At 43.4% G+C, this 18,792-nt stretch overlaps 1 protein-coding gene across 1 annotated transcript; it reads left to right on the top strand.

The window, feature by feature from the left end:
* The first annotated feature begins 1,746 nt into the window (after window positions 1-1,746).
* LOC136498334 (aluminum-activated malate transporter 1-like) lies at window positions 1,747-5,249 on the top strand. Its single transcript, XM_066494279.1, has 6 exons — window positions 1,747-2,044; window positions 2,186-2,326; window positions 3,598-3,870; window positions 4,387-4,499; window positions 4,624-4,773; window positions 4,893-5,249. Exons 1-6 carry the CDS (start codon window positions 1,747-1,749, stop codon window positions 5,247-5,249), a joined length of 1,332 nt encoding a protein of 443 aa, XP_066350376.1.
* Window positions 5,250-18,792: the final 13,543 nt, after the last annotated feature.

Below are 18,792 nucleotides of genomic sequence, written 5' to 3'. Positions count from 1 at the left end.
TGTAAATCATCATGTGATTTTGAGCTAAAAATGACATAGAAATCACATAGCTCAAAAACATGTTTCAATAAATAACCATCCGTACTAGTTGACCTTGCTTACGTGATCATCTCGGCGAGCATTTCTCCACCGGACGGCACCGTACTTGGCCAAGGAAGAGCTCCGATTCTACGAGGAAGGGAATACGGTCTTCCACGACCGTTGCCGCTCTCCCTCGTAGAATCAAATCTCCTCCTTGGCATCCGTTACCGCTCGGCAGAGAACATGCTCGCCGAGATAAACACGGTCCGCAAGTTCAACTAGTACGGATTTTCTATAATTTTCTAACTATTTTCTAAGTTTTTCATTTCATGGAAAATTTAATTCTAAAAAATAAAAGGCATCATTTCATGGCGCGTGCTCCAGCGAGGACGAGCGAGGCGTGATTTTGATGAACTAATTTAACTTTTGTTTATCCAAACATATATGCAAATCATCATGTGATTTTGAGCTAATTAAAAATGACATAAAATCATAATAAAGTCCAACATATAAAGTTACACATGCATCTACATCGCAAAATAAGATAAGCTACTGATAAAACATAAGAGGATTAAGTTTGTTACCTCCAAAATCGAAGAGCAACACCAATGGAGGGGGGAGAGAGCAAGAACAACAGCAAGCTGAAGAACAGAGGCAGTGAGTTTGAATGGAATGACTTGGGCTCGGGAAGGAAGAAATGAGCTAGTCTATAGGCCAGGATAATTAGTCCCGGTTAGGGGGCCAAACCGGGACTAAAGATTAATCTTTATTCCCGGGGCATCACCCAAACCGGGACTAAAAGCTTTAGTCCCGGCTGGTATTACCAACCGGGATTAAACCTTTAGTCCCGGTTGGTAATACCAGGCGGGACTAAAGATCCCTGCCCCGCGGACGACCGTTGGGCAGGAACCTTTAGTTCCGGTTGGTATTATCAACCGGGACTAAAGGAACCTTTAGTCCCGGGGGTAAAAAATGCCGAGACTAATGCCAAATTAGGATATCGTTCTAAAGTCTGTTCTCTAGTAGCGGGGAGAAGGAACAGATTGGGGAGCAGAGGGGGCAAGGAGGTTAGTGGATTGGAGGGAGGAGATCGGACATGCTGGCAATATAGGTTTTCATTGAGGTCATGCTTAATGGGTTGCCCATTAAACAAGCCATGCTCATGCCGGCACTATAAGCCATGGTTACGGCCAAGCACGGCACTGGCCATCAGGACACGCCGTGCTTGGGTCATATCTTACCGGACATGCCTCATACCGCCTCGTTTTGGCCATGTATAGCTGAAAGCAAAGTTACATATCGTAGCGGCACGCGGACTACTGATGCACTACATATGGAAAAAGAGTCACCTTCTTAAAAAGTATGCTTTGTCCCTTCATCGAGGCTTCACTAACAAAAAGTACTGAACCAATTTCCTCTTACTATTCTAACGTCATATGGTTGAATCTTGGCGCTTGAATGTAACAGCAACAAGATGGGACGGCAGCGTTGAAAACTCATATGCAAACGTGAGCAGAGCAAACTATAGCTTTCGAGGGCCGGACCAAATTTCCGCTTGTATTATAAATATAACTCATCACGTGCCACCGTTTCAGAGCAAACTATGCGACAAACTAGCTAGCTCGCCAACCATTTCAAGCTAGATCGCGTTTTCAGCAAGCGCCCATAGCTTTCGAGGCCGCTTCACCTGGGGCGTGCGCCATACATGTAATTGAGCTGCGGGATATGGAGTCTTTGACGACGGAGAGCAACAACAATGCCGATGGAGGCTTCTTCTTGGCAAACTGCCGGGAGCATCTCTGCTCGGCGCTGGACAGGCTCAGGTGCACGGTCGTCGGGTTCGTCGGGAAGCTAGCCAAGATCGCCCGCGACGACCCCCGGCGGGTGGCGCACTCGCTCAAGGTCGGGCTGGCGCTGACGCTGGTGTCCGTGCTTTACTACGTCACGCCGCTGTTCAATGGCTGGGGAGACTCCGTCATATGGGCCGTGATCACTGTCGTCGTCGTCATGGAATTCACAGTTGGTATGGATCCACGTGCGATTTGTATATATAATATATATACATATATATATACTGTAGAGACACGCTAGCTGTTGTTCATGCATAGAGGTAATAACGTGCGTGTAAACATACATGTGTTGCATGCGGATCTTGCGGCAACAGGGGCAACGCTGAGCAGAGGACTGAACAGAACTTTTGCCACGTTGGTAGCCGTCTTCCTCGCCGTCGGAGCTCATATGGCGGCGAACCTTTGTGGGGAAAATGGAGAGCCGATACTGCTCAGCGTGTTCGTCTTTTTAGTAGGTACGTATGCTGCCGGTCCATCCATGTTTGCTACTACTAACTGCATCGTCCCGGCCGGCATGCTACTATTTTCAGTTGTTTTTTTTTTTGTTAGTTACTAGTATTATTATAAAATTGATGTTTCAAACCTCAAAGTAATAAACTAACTTTTTTATATTTTGCATGTGCTCTCTAATATCATACACATTCAGACACTGATAATATCTCATGCTATGGTAAACTTATCGATCAATCTCTACTTTTTTCCATCCATATGTCATGGCTACTCTTGGTCTACACTTGTCTCTCTTCCAATATTTACGATGTTGAATCTTCTTAGCTAGCAAAGAATTACAAGTAGCTTTAATTTATTTTATTAAAAAGAACAGAATGCCTACAACTATACGCACTATCATTATGGATGTCACGTAATGATGATTCAGCCAAAATTTTAAATTATTGTCAAGGATATCAATATTTTAAATGATTCAGCCAAAATTTTAAACTATTTTAAATTCTAAATTATACATTTTGTTAGTGTGATTGGTATATAAGTTGTTAATGGAACATTATTCATGATTACTCAAACATAAATTTATATTTATCTCTTGTGCATGTATTTGTACTTGATCTATATGATGACACAACATGTATGTTTATTTTATGACACTATGTGTGTGTAAACATAACATATCGTTATTCTAAGCATTTTAATTCTAGCAAACGTTTGTAATTTAAATATGCATTTTAGGAATATTTTAGTTTAATTTTGATAATGGTAGAAGTGGTGGTTTATATGGGTTACTTAGATCATCCATCATAATGGCGAGGCGAGTAATTTTGATACAAATTTAGGTGTTTGCTTTAATTATATTATATGTTAAAATGACATATGTCGGTAATTTAGATGCTATAAGGACTATTTTATGTTGTTTTTTAAAAGGCAGGAGTTGGCAAGTTAAAGGAACAGGATATATTCAATGGCTCTTATATCAATAATATTAGCACCCCAAATTAATCGCTAGATTTTCCTTATTTTGTATTGAATTTCTATGATTTTTTTCGAGCAAGTTTTTGTAAGGATTAATATCCAAATTGTAATAGGAAGCTAAAGATGTGGCCAGCATTCTATTATTCCCAAATGTTTCCGTGCAAGGTACAAGTCTGCAAAATGTTTCATGCATGCCACTGCAAAACTACTCCATCAGTCCCGGAATTGCCATCCCATCCCACCTGTGTTTATTGTGCTTACAGGATTTCGAAGTGTTTCATCGTGTTGGCTTGTTCTGCAGGGTCAGCAGCGACGTTTTCGCGGTTCATCCCGGAGCTGAAGGCGAGGTACGACTACGGCGTGATGATTTTCATACTGACCTTCGCCATGGTGGCTGTGTCGAGCTACCGCGTGGACGAGCTCCTGGAGTTCGCGCACGAGCGGGTCACCACCATCGCCGTCGGCGTCGCCATCTGCCTCTTCACCACCCTCTTCATTTTCCCGATCTGGGCCGGGGAGGACCTCCACAAGCTCGCCGCCGGCAACCTCGACAAACTGGCGGAGTTCCTTGAAGGTACGACCTGGGAAACTTAGGTACTAAATGCTTGTACGGCTAATCCTCTAACCAAATTAAACCAAACATGCTCAACTAAAATTTCTACGGCAAAGATATTCATACTACTTTTCGTAATGCAACTTATTGTCCTTCCAAGCATACGTAGACGCCTGCTAGTCAAAACGAAAACCTGTTTATTTTCACTCTCCCGGCCCAGGACAACTCTACATCAGGTAGTCATACATACACTGTTTACCTGTTCGGTTGGCTGATTCGTATCGTTGCTGGTTCGTGAAAAGTACTGCTGGCTGGTTTGTGTGAGAGAAAAACACTGTGCTGACTGAAAACACTGTTCATGTTATCAGTTTCCGGGGCTGGCCAGCCCAGCCAGCCAGCCAGCCCCAGCCGAACAGGCGGTATTAGGTTGCAGTGCCTTCACCATTTACAGCTGAAAGTTGGACAAAAGAAACTGAGAAAAAAAAAGTTTGCAGATTCCAGAGTACTATATGAGACTAAAGTTTCTCATGTGTGCAGGAATGGAATCTGAATGCTCTAGGGAGAACTCTCCATGTGAAAATTTGGAAGGCAAAGCCTTTCTTCAGGTGTACAATGCCGTCCTCAATTCGAAGGTCAGAGAAGACTCTTTGGTAAGCTATTCTCACTTTGGTGATTGTCAGTTCCCTTTCTCTTTTGTTGAGTACAAACCTCCTTCCTGTGTAAACAAAAATCAAAGAATCTATTCCAATTGTATGTATCATCCGAACACTGCAGTGCACCTTTGCTAAGTGGGAGCCTATTCACGGGAAATTCCGTTTCCGCCACCCGTGGAGCCAATATCAAAAGCTGGGCGCTCTTTGTCGCCAGTGCGCTTCTTCAATGGAGGCTCTTGCATCGTGTGTCGTAGTCCTGAAAAAGTCTCAGGTGATCGCAAAGTATCCCTAGTTTCATGATCGAAATTGAAGTCCATGGAACTGATTACTTTCTGGACTTGTTTGTTTTTTTAAAAAAAAATGATATATCCTCCTTATCTTTGGTTACAGTACCCTGAAGCCAATCCAGAGCTATGCCTGAAAATTAGAGCTACATGTGGTGCAATGAGCTTGCACTCTGCAAAGGCGCTCAGAGGGCTCTCGTTGGCAGTTCGGACTATGACTCTACCATGTCAAACCAACGACATGTCTACAGCCACCAAAGCTGCAAGTGACTTCAGAACCCAGTTATCAGAGGATGCGGCTCTGTTGCAAGTGATGCATGCAGCAGTCGTTGCATCTCTTCTCTCCGACGTAGTTATTCAGATCGAGAGAATTACAGAATCTACTAGCAAGCTAGCACAGCTTGCCCGCTTCACAAACCCGGAAAGGACTCGAAGTGCTGTGGTTATCCACATAGAGGATTGATAGGCACAACTAATACTCCCGTTCTAAATTATAAATTATTTTAGTTTTGTTATATCAAAGTCAAACTTGTCTAACTATAACTAAGTTTATAGAAAAATATATTAACAAATACAATATCAAATAAATACACACTATCAAAATATATTTCATAGTGTATCTAATGGATATTGTAGATGTTTGTGTATTTTTCTATAAACTTAACCAAAAATAGATAAGTTTGACTTACAATAAAACTAAACTATCTTATATATAGCTTGAAATAGAGGGAGTACCTTGTTACAGACTTGGATAGTTGGATACATGTTTATCCATTATCAGAGTATACATCTTCTCTGGTTCCACTTCCAAATCAGACTATTTAGCTGGTCGGACTAATAAGAGTTGCGAAGACGTACATATATAGGTAAGAATAGCAATAATAAAAAGTAGTATTTCATATGATTTTGTAATGAAACATGTAATCTTATTTGAAGCCTTGCATATATATGTATCATGAGGGCTGATTTGAGAATCTAATGAATTGTCATTGGATATGCAAATTAGGTATGATCTACCCTTTGCAAATACTTTTGATGATTATGTTAGCACAAGCAGCAACAGTTCTCTCAATGCAGATCACATATACTTTTTTTTGCGAGGAAGCAGACCACATGTACAATGTCATATCTTGATTCAATCATTGAAAATTGGCTATGGAAAATTCTCTCTTCATCAAAGTAGTACATGATTATTAATTCTCATGCAAATACCTTGCAACAAGCTATGATTGTTTGGTCTGAATATGGCACTGGTACATCACAACGACTGATATTCTTAGGTGTTCGTGCATGTCACATATATTCTTAGGTGTTCGTGCATGTCACTTATATATTGCTATATGTTTGTGAATTGACAGTGGCAAAGGTTTGGTCAAGAAAATATTTGTTTCCAAGATAAAGAATGTGACAAGAACCTAACAAAGTGGTATGTTAAACCTCGGATTAAGGACATGACAGTCCGGCTAACCCACCGACTGATTCTCCTAATCATCCAGGGGCTCGGGGGCTACACCCGTCGTGTACGCTCGCACGTACACTCCGAGCCATTCTTCGCTCAAGAGGCTTGTGGAACTTGGCCAAGGCGCGGGGAGTTCCTGACCCATGGGAGCCCCGGCTAAGCATAAGGCCCCACACTCGCCCCAGCCTTGGCTCGGGTGGAGCACGTGCACCCCCAAGCAATGCAGGAAACCAATCCCGGAATCTGTCAGACGCCGAAAGCCTGACAACCGCAAAGCAGCAGAAGCGCTAGGCCACCATCCCATTCCACAGCCACAAGGTGTTCTCTCCCTCAGGCAGGGTCACACCGTGTGACGAGTCAGGACAAGGAACTCCCCCAAGCCCCAAAGTGCGGGGCTCTGAACCCTCTCAGCAACCCCTCTGGGTAGGGGGAGAAGCCTTGTGTGCCAAGGAAGCCAGGAGAAGGCTCACCCAGAGAAGGCGTCGTTACGGCAGACAACACCTGGGGGTCAGCACCAGGCTGCTGCAGTCGTGTCAGGGGGTGGTTGCGACTTTGTCGACCCCCATCTACAAGACAAAGAAGGACCAGCGGCGCAAAGGTGAAGAAGACCGAAGCATAGGGCAAGAAACCCTAGGTCAAACCATTCGCTTTGTACCCCCATCGCCTCCCCTAATATATAAGGGAAGGCATGGCTCCTTGTAGAGGGCCGGGATCGGAAGATCGAACAATGAAATGATCGACCAAACCCGAGCTAAATCTAGATTAGCATAGCGCTTCGCCCTACACCTCACTCTCTTGATTCCGCCATTGTAAGAACTCTTGATTGAGCATTCCTAACACGAATAACACCACTGCTGGGCGCAAGGCTTAGACGCCCAAACTACGATAAACCCTTGTGTTTTTAGTACTTAAGGCCAGAGGCTCACACATCAACCCACGTCAATCAACCCGATGATTGTCGCGGTTATGAACCCACGACAGAAGGGAAGCTCATATAAGTGAAGAAGAGGTTATGATGATTAGGATTGAAACCAAAATCCAAATGAGGATGTGGAAGGTGATGATGACGAAATGGATGTATCTAGATACAATGGGATTGTTAGGGCATGGAAATTTGACATTTATTAGAGGTTGAGAAGCCCATATTAGGATGCCTTGGACAATGATGCTGACTTGTCATACTTCCATACCAAGGTACAAGAACATGCATATTTTGGATACATTTGTTCTGGCACAATTTGTCAACATCGATACATCAATATATGTCATATATGATGGATAACAAGAGCTTGGTTGCAAATTTACATACTATGGGACTATATGATTTTCTTGAGCATAAAGGTAATTGGAATGACTTGATTGTTAGGCAATTCCATGCCACAATGGAAACTGACACTGTGAATAACAAAATTGAGTGGATGACTAGGAAAAGAAGATATTCTTGTACCTTTGATGAGTTTGCTGCAACTAATTAGTTAGACAATAATTTCTTTGCAAAATCTATTATCTTGATGAGGAAGATACTTTGCCCATAGAGCAGAGGAAGGTAGTTTTATGAGCCTGAGCGCACTCAGATACCTGTCAAATGTTGGTGGCCTGAAAGGATTGAGGCACCATCTAGCAGTGATCAATAAAATTGTAAAAGTGACATTCATGCCAAAAGTAGGAGATAGAGGTGAGATTGGAGACAAGTATTGGAATGTCATACACCATATTATGTATCGCTAGAAGTTCGATGTGGTGAGATTCATGATGAATCAGTTGGTAGTTCTGAAGCATGACATGACAACCAATCTTTACTTTTCTCCTGTATGTCATGTCCCTCATTCTTCATAAGACAAAATTTAAAGGGGCGTTGGTATTTCTTAACACAAATAGAAATAATCTGCATGCGCATAGAAGTACCGTTGTAGCATTTCACCTGGAAGTATTTAGGGTATCGTATTTTCCATGAGGAATGGAGGTAAATCTTCTATTTAAGTTCATCCAAGGACAACACAAGGATAGAGTTGGTAGAGGGTAGAAAGGATTCCTAGTTTAGAGTCTAAGGATAGATAAACTCTACTATTACTTGCTTACTTTGGGCACTGGAGCACACCTGGTCTGTTAGGTGATACCGGCTTACGGCTCTACGTCGTACCCAGATGTGGGGGATTACAAGGGATGGATATGGCTGTGACCACCTGTTGCCTACCCCTCAACCATGGGATACGAGGCAAACGAAGGTAGCCTCTAGCCTAGACGTCATGTCTATGCTATCGACTACTACTCTAGCATTGTACAGGGTGATCCGTCTTTATTGAGAGCCTCTACTAGAGTATCTGCCATGGGGACGGACGACGAACCCACAACCAAGTAAGAGTAAATATTAACTAATCAAAGACTTTATAACTAAAAGAACCACGAACACTCACTTAGTGGGAGAACCCAACGAAGTATAGTGTAGGTGTCATTGAGGTACAAGACAGGGAGACACTTGACAAGTCCAGCACTTCCCCAAGCTCTCCCCTACATCTCTCCAACTACTTGCTCTAGATAGCTAGCTAGGGCCTAAGCCCTTTGGAGTGGTGCTCTTGTGGTGTAGCTCTTTGCCTTGAGGTGTTGTTTGAATGAGGAGGGGTGGCCTCCTTTTATAGGTGGAGAGGGAGAAGGATCCTAGGGAATATTCCCCCATTCTCTCATGGAAAGTGCAAACCAATGTTTAGGTGCATTGAATATAGACCATCCCTCCGCACCGACGTTGGGCAAGGCGGTAAGAGTCAACTGACTAAGTTTTGTGCCCAAACGGGGCAGGTGGGGGCGCGTCTGCCCTAGGAGGTGCGACGCACCATGGCCTGGTCCAAATCAGCCCAACTTCATTGGGTAGCCTCTTGTGATCCTCTAGACTTGGCCCATGGTGTTTGGCGCGGAGTTAAGTTGGTTTGGTTTGCTTTTGGGCTTCATCTCCACTTGTTTTGGGCCCTGATTTGCCTAGTTGTGGGCCTCCTCTCTCTTGGGCTCATGTTGGTTATCTCTCTTGGGCTCATGTCGGTTACTTGTATTGTTGCATTTCTTGTATACTTTAGGTATACTTCTTGTGTATTCCTGACATGTCCTCCTGCAAATGGTAAACCATCAAAACTCATGGAATTGGTTAGTTGTAAGCCCTAGTTCTAAGTTTAGTGTTCTTTTTAGCAGGTTTTATATGAGAGTTGGCGGTTAGTAATAAGAGTTAAGGACCGCCAACAAACTCCCCTACACTTAGCCCATTGCTCGTCCTCGAGTAAAGTTCAAGAGACTAAGATGGGTCATCTCCTTGATATGTAATCTACATACAAGTTATTCCAAGCTTCATCTGAACCAGTGAACTTTTATGTGTCTACCATATTATCTTAGGTGATTGAATAATGGAACAGCATGGATCCAAATCCCCTTGCATTAATCTGTTCAGAAACTTAGATTTTCATTTGATTTTGAAAAATATAAACATAGCTTAGCTCCTCAAATGATTCTCTCGGATCACTCAAGTTTATGTTTGGTTCCTCACCAAGGCATGTCATAGTATTGCCTTCTTTCTTTCTACTTCTAAAAAGCTTATATGGATCTTTGGGTAGGGAAAGATATGAAGGACATACTTACTTTAGGAGATTTTGTTAAGTCAAAGCTCAGATCCAAGGAGAAAATGTCATACCCTTAGATCAAGAAGTGCATGTGTGTGGATAAAACAATTTTAAACCTTTACTATACTCTTGATTTGAGTGATCTCTCTCATGAAGTCTTTTATTCTGAGAACATGGCTTATCATTATTTTTTTACATGAGCCTTCATGTGCTCATCTCTTTTTCTTTTTTTTCAATACATGAGCCTTCATGTGCTCATCATTTTTTAAAAAAAACTTTTGCATAGCCCATGCCTCTTTTTCTAAACCTGCATATTCAGAGAGAGATCATTATCTTTTTAGAGCATGGAGTATTTGCCTAACAAACATATTTTTTTGTCTACTCCTAGTGTAGGAATAGAATTTTTGGTGGATCTAAAATGGAAGCATATTTTTGCGTACTTCTAGTGTAGGAAGCAGCATGTGTATGTGGGTGTACGTGATCTTGATCTTTGGGGCATTATAACTTTCTCAACAAGGGTCAACAAGACTTGAACAAAACTCAATGCAGAAATAAGTAGCTTATTTTGGAGGTTTTAAGCTCTAAACACTAGATATGACTTTGGTAGGAAGTTACATATCATTAAGGAGCATGCTATTTGAATTTTGTTTTGTAAGATAAGTGCCTAAGTTCTTCACATGAGAGAGCAAGTTCATTATCATCCTACTATATCAAATATTCCAATTACTTAGATAACATGGGGTCCCCATGATGATTTGTTCACAAGTATGGGAATGTTAGCGAGGAATAAAAGAGTATGCAAATTTAATCAGAGGATAGCATGGAGATTTGAGCATCAATTGTTTTATTGTATTTTTGATTTGCTTAATTTGAAACTTCAAAATTTAGGACAAATGAGGGGTAGTGTTGCACAAACCATCAGTTGAAGATGAAGGAGCTATGGGGAGTCAGAGATAGTTTGACTGAACCAGAGGTTTAGCCAATCCTCGCTGGGGCCATTAGTTCCATCATTCTGCACGTTGGATTTTTTAATGTTGTGCAACATATTGGGGGGAGATCTTGTGTATGTGTTTGTTATGCTTGAGAGATCTCTCCCGACACTTATTCTTGTACCTACTTCTATTCAACTGAAAAAAATAAAATAGAAACAAACAAGAGCTCTACCATCTAAAATACTAGGAGCCTAAATTTTATTAATTATTACCATTATTGTATTTTTTATTTATTTTATTTTATTTTGTTATTTTTATTATATATATATATATTATTTATTTTATTTGTTCACCCAACATTCTATCTTTCGACATAACTCATACAAGGCTTGAGGTAAAGTTTGTAGTTTATTCATGGCCTTCGGTTTATCTCCATCATAAATTACTTCCATTATTTATGAAAATAATAGCTCAAAGTTCATTAACCTAAAATTAAACACCATATCTAAATTTGATTAAAGAATGTCATTTTAACCTAAGCACTATGCTTAATTTAAAATGCATATGGATGTATCCTCGAGTGAATACATCCAAACTAGAGCATTACGACATAAACAAGGGAAGCATGAATCTACATGATCAAGCTTTATTCTTATGGAGATAACTATGGGTAAAAGAGTTGGTGAACAATGAGTGATCTTTGCATACCTGAGTGTACTTACCGACAGCATATGTAGGTGGAGCTATGGGATTGCTGTAGCGGTGGCTTGATCGAATGTGGTCTAACTTCAGGCGAGCCACAAGGCTAGGCCATACCCACAACTAGTGTGTACGGACCATGGGCCTTAGTGGTAGCAAAGATCTAGAAGAGGAGAATCCTCCTTCTCTCTTCTCTCTTCTTCTTCTTCTTCTATATATATCATATATTATATATTTTTTCATCTTTTTACTCCCATTTTTTAGCTTTTCATTTTTCCCTCTTTATATATATATTTTTTAACTCTCTTTTTTCAACAAGGCAGGGCTAACATCATTTTTTTTAACCAAGATGGTCTTTGGTGTGTATGGAACTTATGGTGAGACTCTCACCTTCCTCCCCCACACTTGGACTTTTGTGTAAAAGTCAAGTGTGCAGAGTCAGGGTCTCCTTTTTTAGCGTGTTCCATCACCAAAGAGCATCGTGTTGTACGGTTGATGCAGCTCCTCATGTTCTCAAGCATTGTATGTCCCCTCTTCTTCTTGATCTCTTCCTAAAAAGGTTAGCAACCAAGAATACCCAAAGGTGCATACTAACTTGACAACATGTTCTTCCTTTTATTGAAGAAAATGTTTTATTATTATTATTTTTATAATCCGGGGTATCTCCCAGCAGTGCTTAGTTTAAGGTCATAAGCTTGATCATGTGACCTTCATCTTGCAGTTATCAATGGTGGTGTAGTTCCCTAGTTTCACCACCAAGCATTTAGTGACAGTGTTCAAGCTGCAAGGTTAGTGCCACAGTGCATCTATGAGATTTGCAAAATTTATGGTAAACAAAGGTATCCACAACCATCCTCCTAAAATGTTTATATACGAGGACTGAAATATGGTTGTGGTCCTCATAGAAGCATGTGGCACTAAGGATGATGTCCATGGTGCATAAGTTTTCATTCTTAGGAGATGTATCATGTAGGATCAATGTTGAATCTTGACCACTATCGAGAACAACGTTTTGATGGCCAAAGGGACAAAGCTTTCGATTCGAGAGAGGGTGGTTATGAACGTTCTGTTTCACAAGCATGCTTAGATGAAATGAATGGAGATACAAACTTCACCTCCTCAAATGGGTCATGGGTAAGATGCTGCTTCGCCATTGGACTTACTAGGCAAGAGGTATGAGTGGCAAAAGCAGTTTTTCCCAACTTTTTGCTTAAGGCTCCCATGGGAAGGTTTTTCTTGAAAAAGTTTTGCAAAAGGGTAGCCTATGAGAAGATCAAATTCGAGGATGGCAAAGATGTGGAAATCTAAGCGAACCTCGGTTTTACCTATTTTGATTGGCACGGCCCTAGCATTCCCACAACACTCAAAGATTAGTCCCAATGGGACTTTTGAAGAGCTTGTTGGTCGGGACTAGCGGCATGTTTCCCAAAAGATTTTTTGAAAGGAATTATGACATGATACTAGTCCCTGACTGTGGGGTTGTGCAGGGCTTCCACAATAGTTCCCCTTAATGAATAGGGTATGGTAGTGGAAGGTGAAAGAATATGAATTACTTTAGAAGAGCGTTTCACTTCTATTAACCATTCCTTCGATGGATCTACTTTAGGGGGTGCTTCCTTAGAAGGAAGTGTAAACTTTTCATGCCCAAAGTGTTTCGAGGTATTACCATAATCCTCAAATTCGATAAAGAACTCCAAAGGATGAAGTACTCTTTCCTTCGGTGTTCGTGGTTCAGGTGAGGGCTCATGAGTCGAATATAAGGATGATATGGTTTTGGAATCGACTAATGAGGACTCCTCAACACCCAACATAAATTTTGCCTGGATGGTTCTAGTTTTCATGACGGAGGAATTGTGTCTTTTTAGGAAGTTTTCAAGGAATTTCACTTGTTCCACCATGGTTTTGTGTGTAAACCGGCCTCCAACAGTCATGTCTAGGCATAGATCAGCATCTATGTCAATACCCAAACAAAAGAGATGCAATAATATGCCATCGAGTAAAGACAAATCTAGGTCAGCTTGTATTAACATTGAAAACCTAGCCCAGTCTACACCTATAGACTCCTTCTCATTCTGCTCGAAGTCAAGGATTGCCCTTGGTAGAGAGATGATATGAGATACAGGGAAGAATGCAAGACAAAACTTATCCTTGAGTTCATCCCAATCTCCATCCATGCTCTCTACGGCTTGAGTGTACCATTGTTTCGCCTTCTTCGTGAGAGACCAGGGAAATAATGTCCACTTTAGTGTTTCCTGTGTCACGCCTAAGATGCTCAGGCACAAACACATCTCCTCGAACTCATGCAAATGATGGCAGAAGTTTTTATTATCGTCCCTGAGAAGGGTTGTGCCTGAACTATGGCTTTTAAACTAAGGTGGAGTTCACTACCAGATGAAAGGTTAGACTATGGTGGTGGCTCAGCGAACTCACCCTTTCAAGCAGAAAGGTAAGGATTTGAAGTTGGCTTCATGGTGAAGAAGAAAATATTTTGTTTTTTATAAAAAGAAAAGATATAGATACAAGGACGAACTATGTTCGAAGATCATACAATAATCATTCCCTGGCAACGGTGCCAGAAATGCTTGTTGGTATTTCTTAACGCAAATTGAAATAATCCACAAGCGCACAGAAGCACCATTGTAGCACTTCATCCGGAAGTATTTAGGGTATCGTATTTTCCATAGGGAATAGAGGTAAATCTTCTATCTAGTTTGTCCAAGAACAACACAAGGATAGAGTTGGTAGAGTGTAGAGAGGATTCCTATGGTTCAAAGTCTAAGGATAGATAAACTCTACTATTACTTGTTTACTTCGGGCACCAAAGTGCACCTAGTCTGCTAGGCGATACCAGCTTATGGCTCTACGCTTGTACCCAGATGTGGGGGGTTACAAGGGATGGACAGGGCTGTCACCACCTGTCACCTACCCCTCAACCGTGGGATACGAGGCAAACAAAGGTAGCTTTAGCCTAGACACCACGTCTATACTATCAACTACTACTCTAGCATTGTACAGGGTGATCCATCTTTATCGGGAGCCCCTTACTAGAGTATCCGCCATGGGGACGGACGATAAACCCGCAAACAAGTAAGAGAAAGATTAACTAATCAAAGACTTTATAACCAAAAAAATCACAAACACTCACCTAGCAGGAGAACCCAACAAAGTATAGCGTCGGTGTTCGTTGAGGTCCAAAATGAGGAGACACCAACAAGTCCGATGCTTCCCCAAGCTCTCCCTTACATCTCTCCAACTACTTGCTCTAGATAGCTAGCTAGGGCCTAAGCCCTTTGGAGTGGTGCACTTGTAGTGTAGCTCTTTGCCTTGAGGTGTTGTTTGAATGAGGAGGGGGTGGCCTCCTTGTATAGGTGGAGAGGGGGAAGGATCCTAGGGAACTATCCCCCTATTCGCTCATGGAAAGTGCAAATTCGACTGTTTAGGTGCATTGAATTTGGACCATTCCTTCCGCATCGACGTTGGGCAAGGCGGATAAGAGTCAACCGACCAAGTTTTGGACCAAACGGGGCATGTAGGGGTGTGCGGCCGTACCATGGCCAAGTCCAAATCAGCCCAACTTCGTTGGGTAGCCTCCTATGATCCTCTATACTTGGCCCATGGTGGTTTGGCGTGCAAGTTAAGTTGGTTTGGTTTGCTTTTAGGCTTCATCTCCACTTGTTTTGGGCCCTGATTTGCCTAGGTTGTGGGCCTCCTCTCTCTTGGCTCATGTCGGGTACTTGTATTATTGCATTTCTTGTATACTTTAGGTATATTTCCTGTGTATTCCCTGACATGCCCTCCTGCAAATGGTAAACCACCAAAACTCATGAAATTGGTTAGTTGTAAGCCCTAGTTATAAGTCTGGTGTTCTTTTTAGCAGGTTTTATATGAGAGTTGGCAGTTAGTAATAGGAATTAAGGACCACCAACAAGGGTAATGAAGAGTTCATCATGAGCACTTCAGACCTTTTCTTAATGATAAGGATTTTCACGCTAGATAGCGAAGCCCTTTTCTTGAACCACCTGAGGGAACACAAGAGGGACATGCTACAAGTCAGGGAGGTCACATGGAAACTGATGACATTCCACAGACTCATGAGCCATAGCCACAAATGCAAGGATAGATGCCGCCTGCAGGATACTTTGACCCCTATTTCCAAAACATGTAGAATTCCTAGAATAACACCTCGATCACACAGTTTGGTGAGAGCTTTCAATAGCAGATGAACCAAGGATTTCTGACAATGGGGGCAGCAGTGGCAGGGTCCCATGGACACTAGATTTTAGTAGTTTGTGCCGCATCTCCACAATACCATGTATAAGGCAGTCATGTCCAGCCTTCAGAGTGTCCAGCAGGGGCTGCACAATGACATTGATGCTCTTAGTTCACAGCTTGGCACCTCATACACACAAGAGCAGTACTAGCAGCTTCATGGAAAGTAGGTCCACCTTGGGCGGTGCTTTGATGTGTTCAACAACAACTTCGGTACATTCAGTGATCACTTCAATACAGTAAAGGCATGTACCTTCTCCTACGTAGTTTCCATATTATCCCTTCTATCCTCCACAGTTCTATCTCCGTAGTACTATCCTCCACCACCTCCTAGAGGAGATGATGGTGCATGAGATTACCTTTTTGGGCAATATGATGTCAAAGGAGAGAATGTTTTAGGATGTACATCGAAAAGTTGAGCTGGCAATGACCATTCTAGTACACCCTCAAATGGCTATCTCAAGTTGGTCACACCACCTTTGACAACATCGTCAGCAAAGACCATTCGAGTACACCCTCAATGAGCTACCTCAAGTCTATCATGCCACCTCTGACCATCATCGACGACCATTCATGTGCGCCCTTGATGGGCTACCTCAAGTCAATCATGCCGCCTCAGGCTACATCATCGGCAATGATCATTCGAGTATGCCCTTGACGTGTTACCTCAAGCCAGTCAAGCTACCTCAAGTCGGTCATGCCGCCTCCAACTACGTCATAGACAAAAACCAATTCAGTATGCCCTCGATAGGCTAACCTGAGCCAGTCATGCCGCTTTCAACAAGCTATGTCATCAACTTCAACTGCTCGAGTATGCCTTCAACAAGCTATCTCGAGCCAGTCACGCCATCGTCGACCTCGTCATCGACCTTGATCACTCGAGTTCTTTGACACCACCTATATCGGGCGCTTAATGGAATGGACCTCAACAATTTGCCTTCGTCCCGTGTAACATATTGGAGGCTTCCGGTCGGTTCATTGGTTCAAGCTATTGGACTACATAAACCGGCTCGATCAACATACAAAATGAGGGGAGTATTTGAGGTGGCTGACATCTAGCTCTAAAATTGTGGTACTCAATGTACCTAAGAAAGACATCTATACTCAAGTGAGCTTCTAAGTTAGTCCTGTGAGAATGCCCACCAGGGAACTCAGAAAAGCACTTGATTGATTTTGAACAAGTATGGTGCTCGATGACCAACTAGAGGCTTATGGCGTACCCCTAACGAGGATTCTAAAGTGCCACTCGCTCATCCCATTTATAGCTCGATGAGAGGTAGGTGGTGGAACCTTCTAAGGTTCCTCTCAACTTGCACTGCATTCGAGATGCGGTGTCAACTAAGTCCTTATGACCATTTCGTAAGGCACACTATCAACTATTCGTCATTCGAATCGACATCACCGTGGCATCTCTCATTCTCCCGTGGTGCCATCATCATCAGGGGCTACACCTAACAAGATGAACATCAACAAGCTTTGTCGTTTGCAACGACCGTCCAGTACGCCCTCGACATGGCTACCTCATGTCGGTCATGCCGCCTCCGACTACATCATCAGCAATGACCATTCGAGTATGCCCTCAATGGGCAACCTCAAGTCGGTCATGCCACCTCCGATTATGTCATCGACAATGATAGTTTAAGTACGCCCTCCATGGGCTACCTCAAGTCGGTCATGCCACCTCTGACTACATCATGGGCAATCACCATTAGAGTACGCCCTCGACAGGCTTACCACAAGTTGATCATGCAGCCTTAGACTATAGCGATGGCAATGACCATTCGAGTACACCATCGATGGGATACCTCAAGTCAGCCACGCCGCCTCTGACTACATCGTCGGCAATGATCATTCGAGTATGCCCTTGACGTGTTACCTCAAGCCAGTCAAGCTACCTCCAACTACGTCATCAGCAATGACCATTCGAGTATGCCCACGACGGGCTACCTCAAGCTAGTCACGCCGCCTCTAACTACGTCATCAGCATCGACCGTTTGAATACGCCCTCGACATGTCTATCTTAAGTCAGTCACACCACCTACGACTACGTTGTCGACAACGACCACTCAAGTACGCCTTTGATAGGCTCTCTCGAGCCGGTAACGTTCTCATCGACCTCGTCGTTGACCTCGACCACTTGAGTACGCCTTCTACAGGCTATCTTGAGCTAGCCATGCTATCATCAACCTCAACCACTCAAGAACGCCTTCGATAGGCTCTCTTGAGCGGGTCACACCATCGATGATCTTGTCATAGACCTCAACCACTCAAATATGCCTGCGACAGCCTCCTCCTCCTCCTCCTCCTCGTCCACGCCCACGCCCTCACGCCCGCCCCACCCCCTTCTTCCCCAACTCTGGTGGGCTTAGAAGAGAAGGGGCTAGGGGAGGCAGGCAGTGGAGATAGTAGCAGGATTGGTTTAGGGTCCTGGTGGCGGTGGAGGCGGTCGGGCCAGGGGCACCCATGGCCATGATGATGGTGGGGGAGGAGAAAGAAGGAGGCCACCGTGGACACACTGGGGTCTCGCCGGAGCTCCGTGGCCGCGGCTGCGGCGGCGAGCTCCAGTGAGACCGTAGTGCGCCACGGCGGAGCGGTGGGCGCTGGGCAGCAGCGACACGTCGGGAGGAGGCAAAAGGTGCTAGGAGGAGGAAGAAGGGTGTCAGAAGCCGTTGGATGAGAAGATCGGCGGTCCCGAAATCGGTTGCTGAGGGAGATACACACTTCCGAGAAGGAGTAGAATATGAGAGAATACTAGAGGACTAGTACGAACGTTTCCCGACTTCCCGTCGCGTCATGCATGGTAATGCGTGCACCGGCATTCATTCCTCCGCGAATACGAATCTTAAGCCTCGATCCCACGATCACACATCTGAACGTACTCGGTGCAAGGACGCTGGACGCTGACGCCTGTGGCTGCAGAGGCATCATGCTTGGCTCCTTGCATTGTGTGCACTGTGCTACAGGCCACAACTTGCTCTTCGTTTAGCCGCTGTCTTTTCGAGAATTTCTCATCGATGCAGCGCGTGCAAGCGCCAGGACGAACAAACA

This window comes from Miscanthus floridulus, chromosome 12 (genome assembly GCF_019320115.1).
Source record: "Miscanthus floridulus cultivar M001 chromosome 12, ASM1932011v1, whole genome shotgun sequence".
Classification (NCBI taxonomy): Eukaryota; Viridiplantae; Streptophyta; class Magnoliopsida; order Poales; family Poaceae; genus Miscanthus; species Miscanthus floridulus.
The sequence above is the reverse complement of the archived record's forward strand: the minus strand, read 5'-3'. Positions and strand labels throughout refer to the sequence as shown.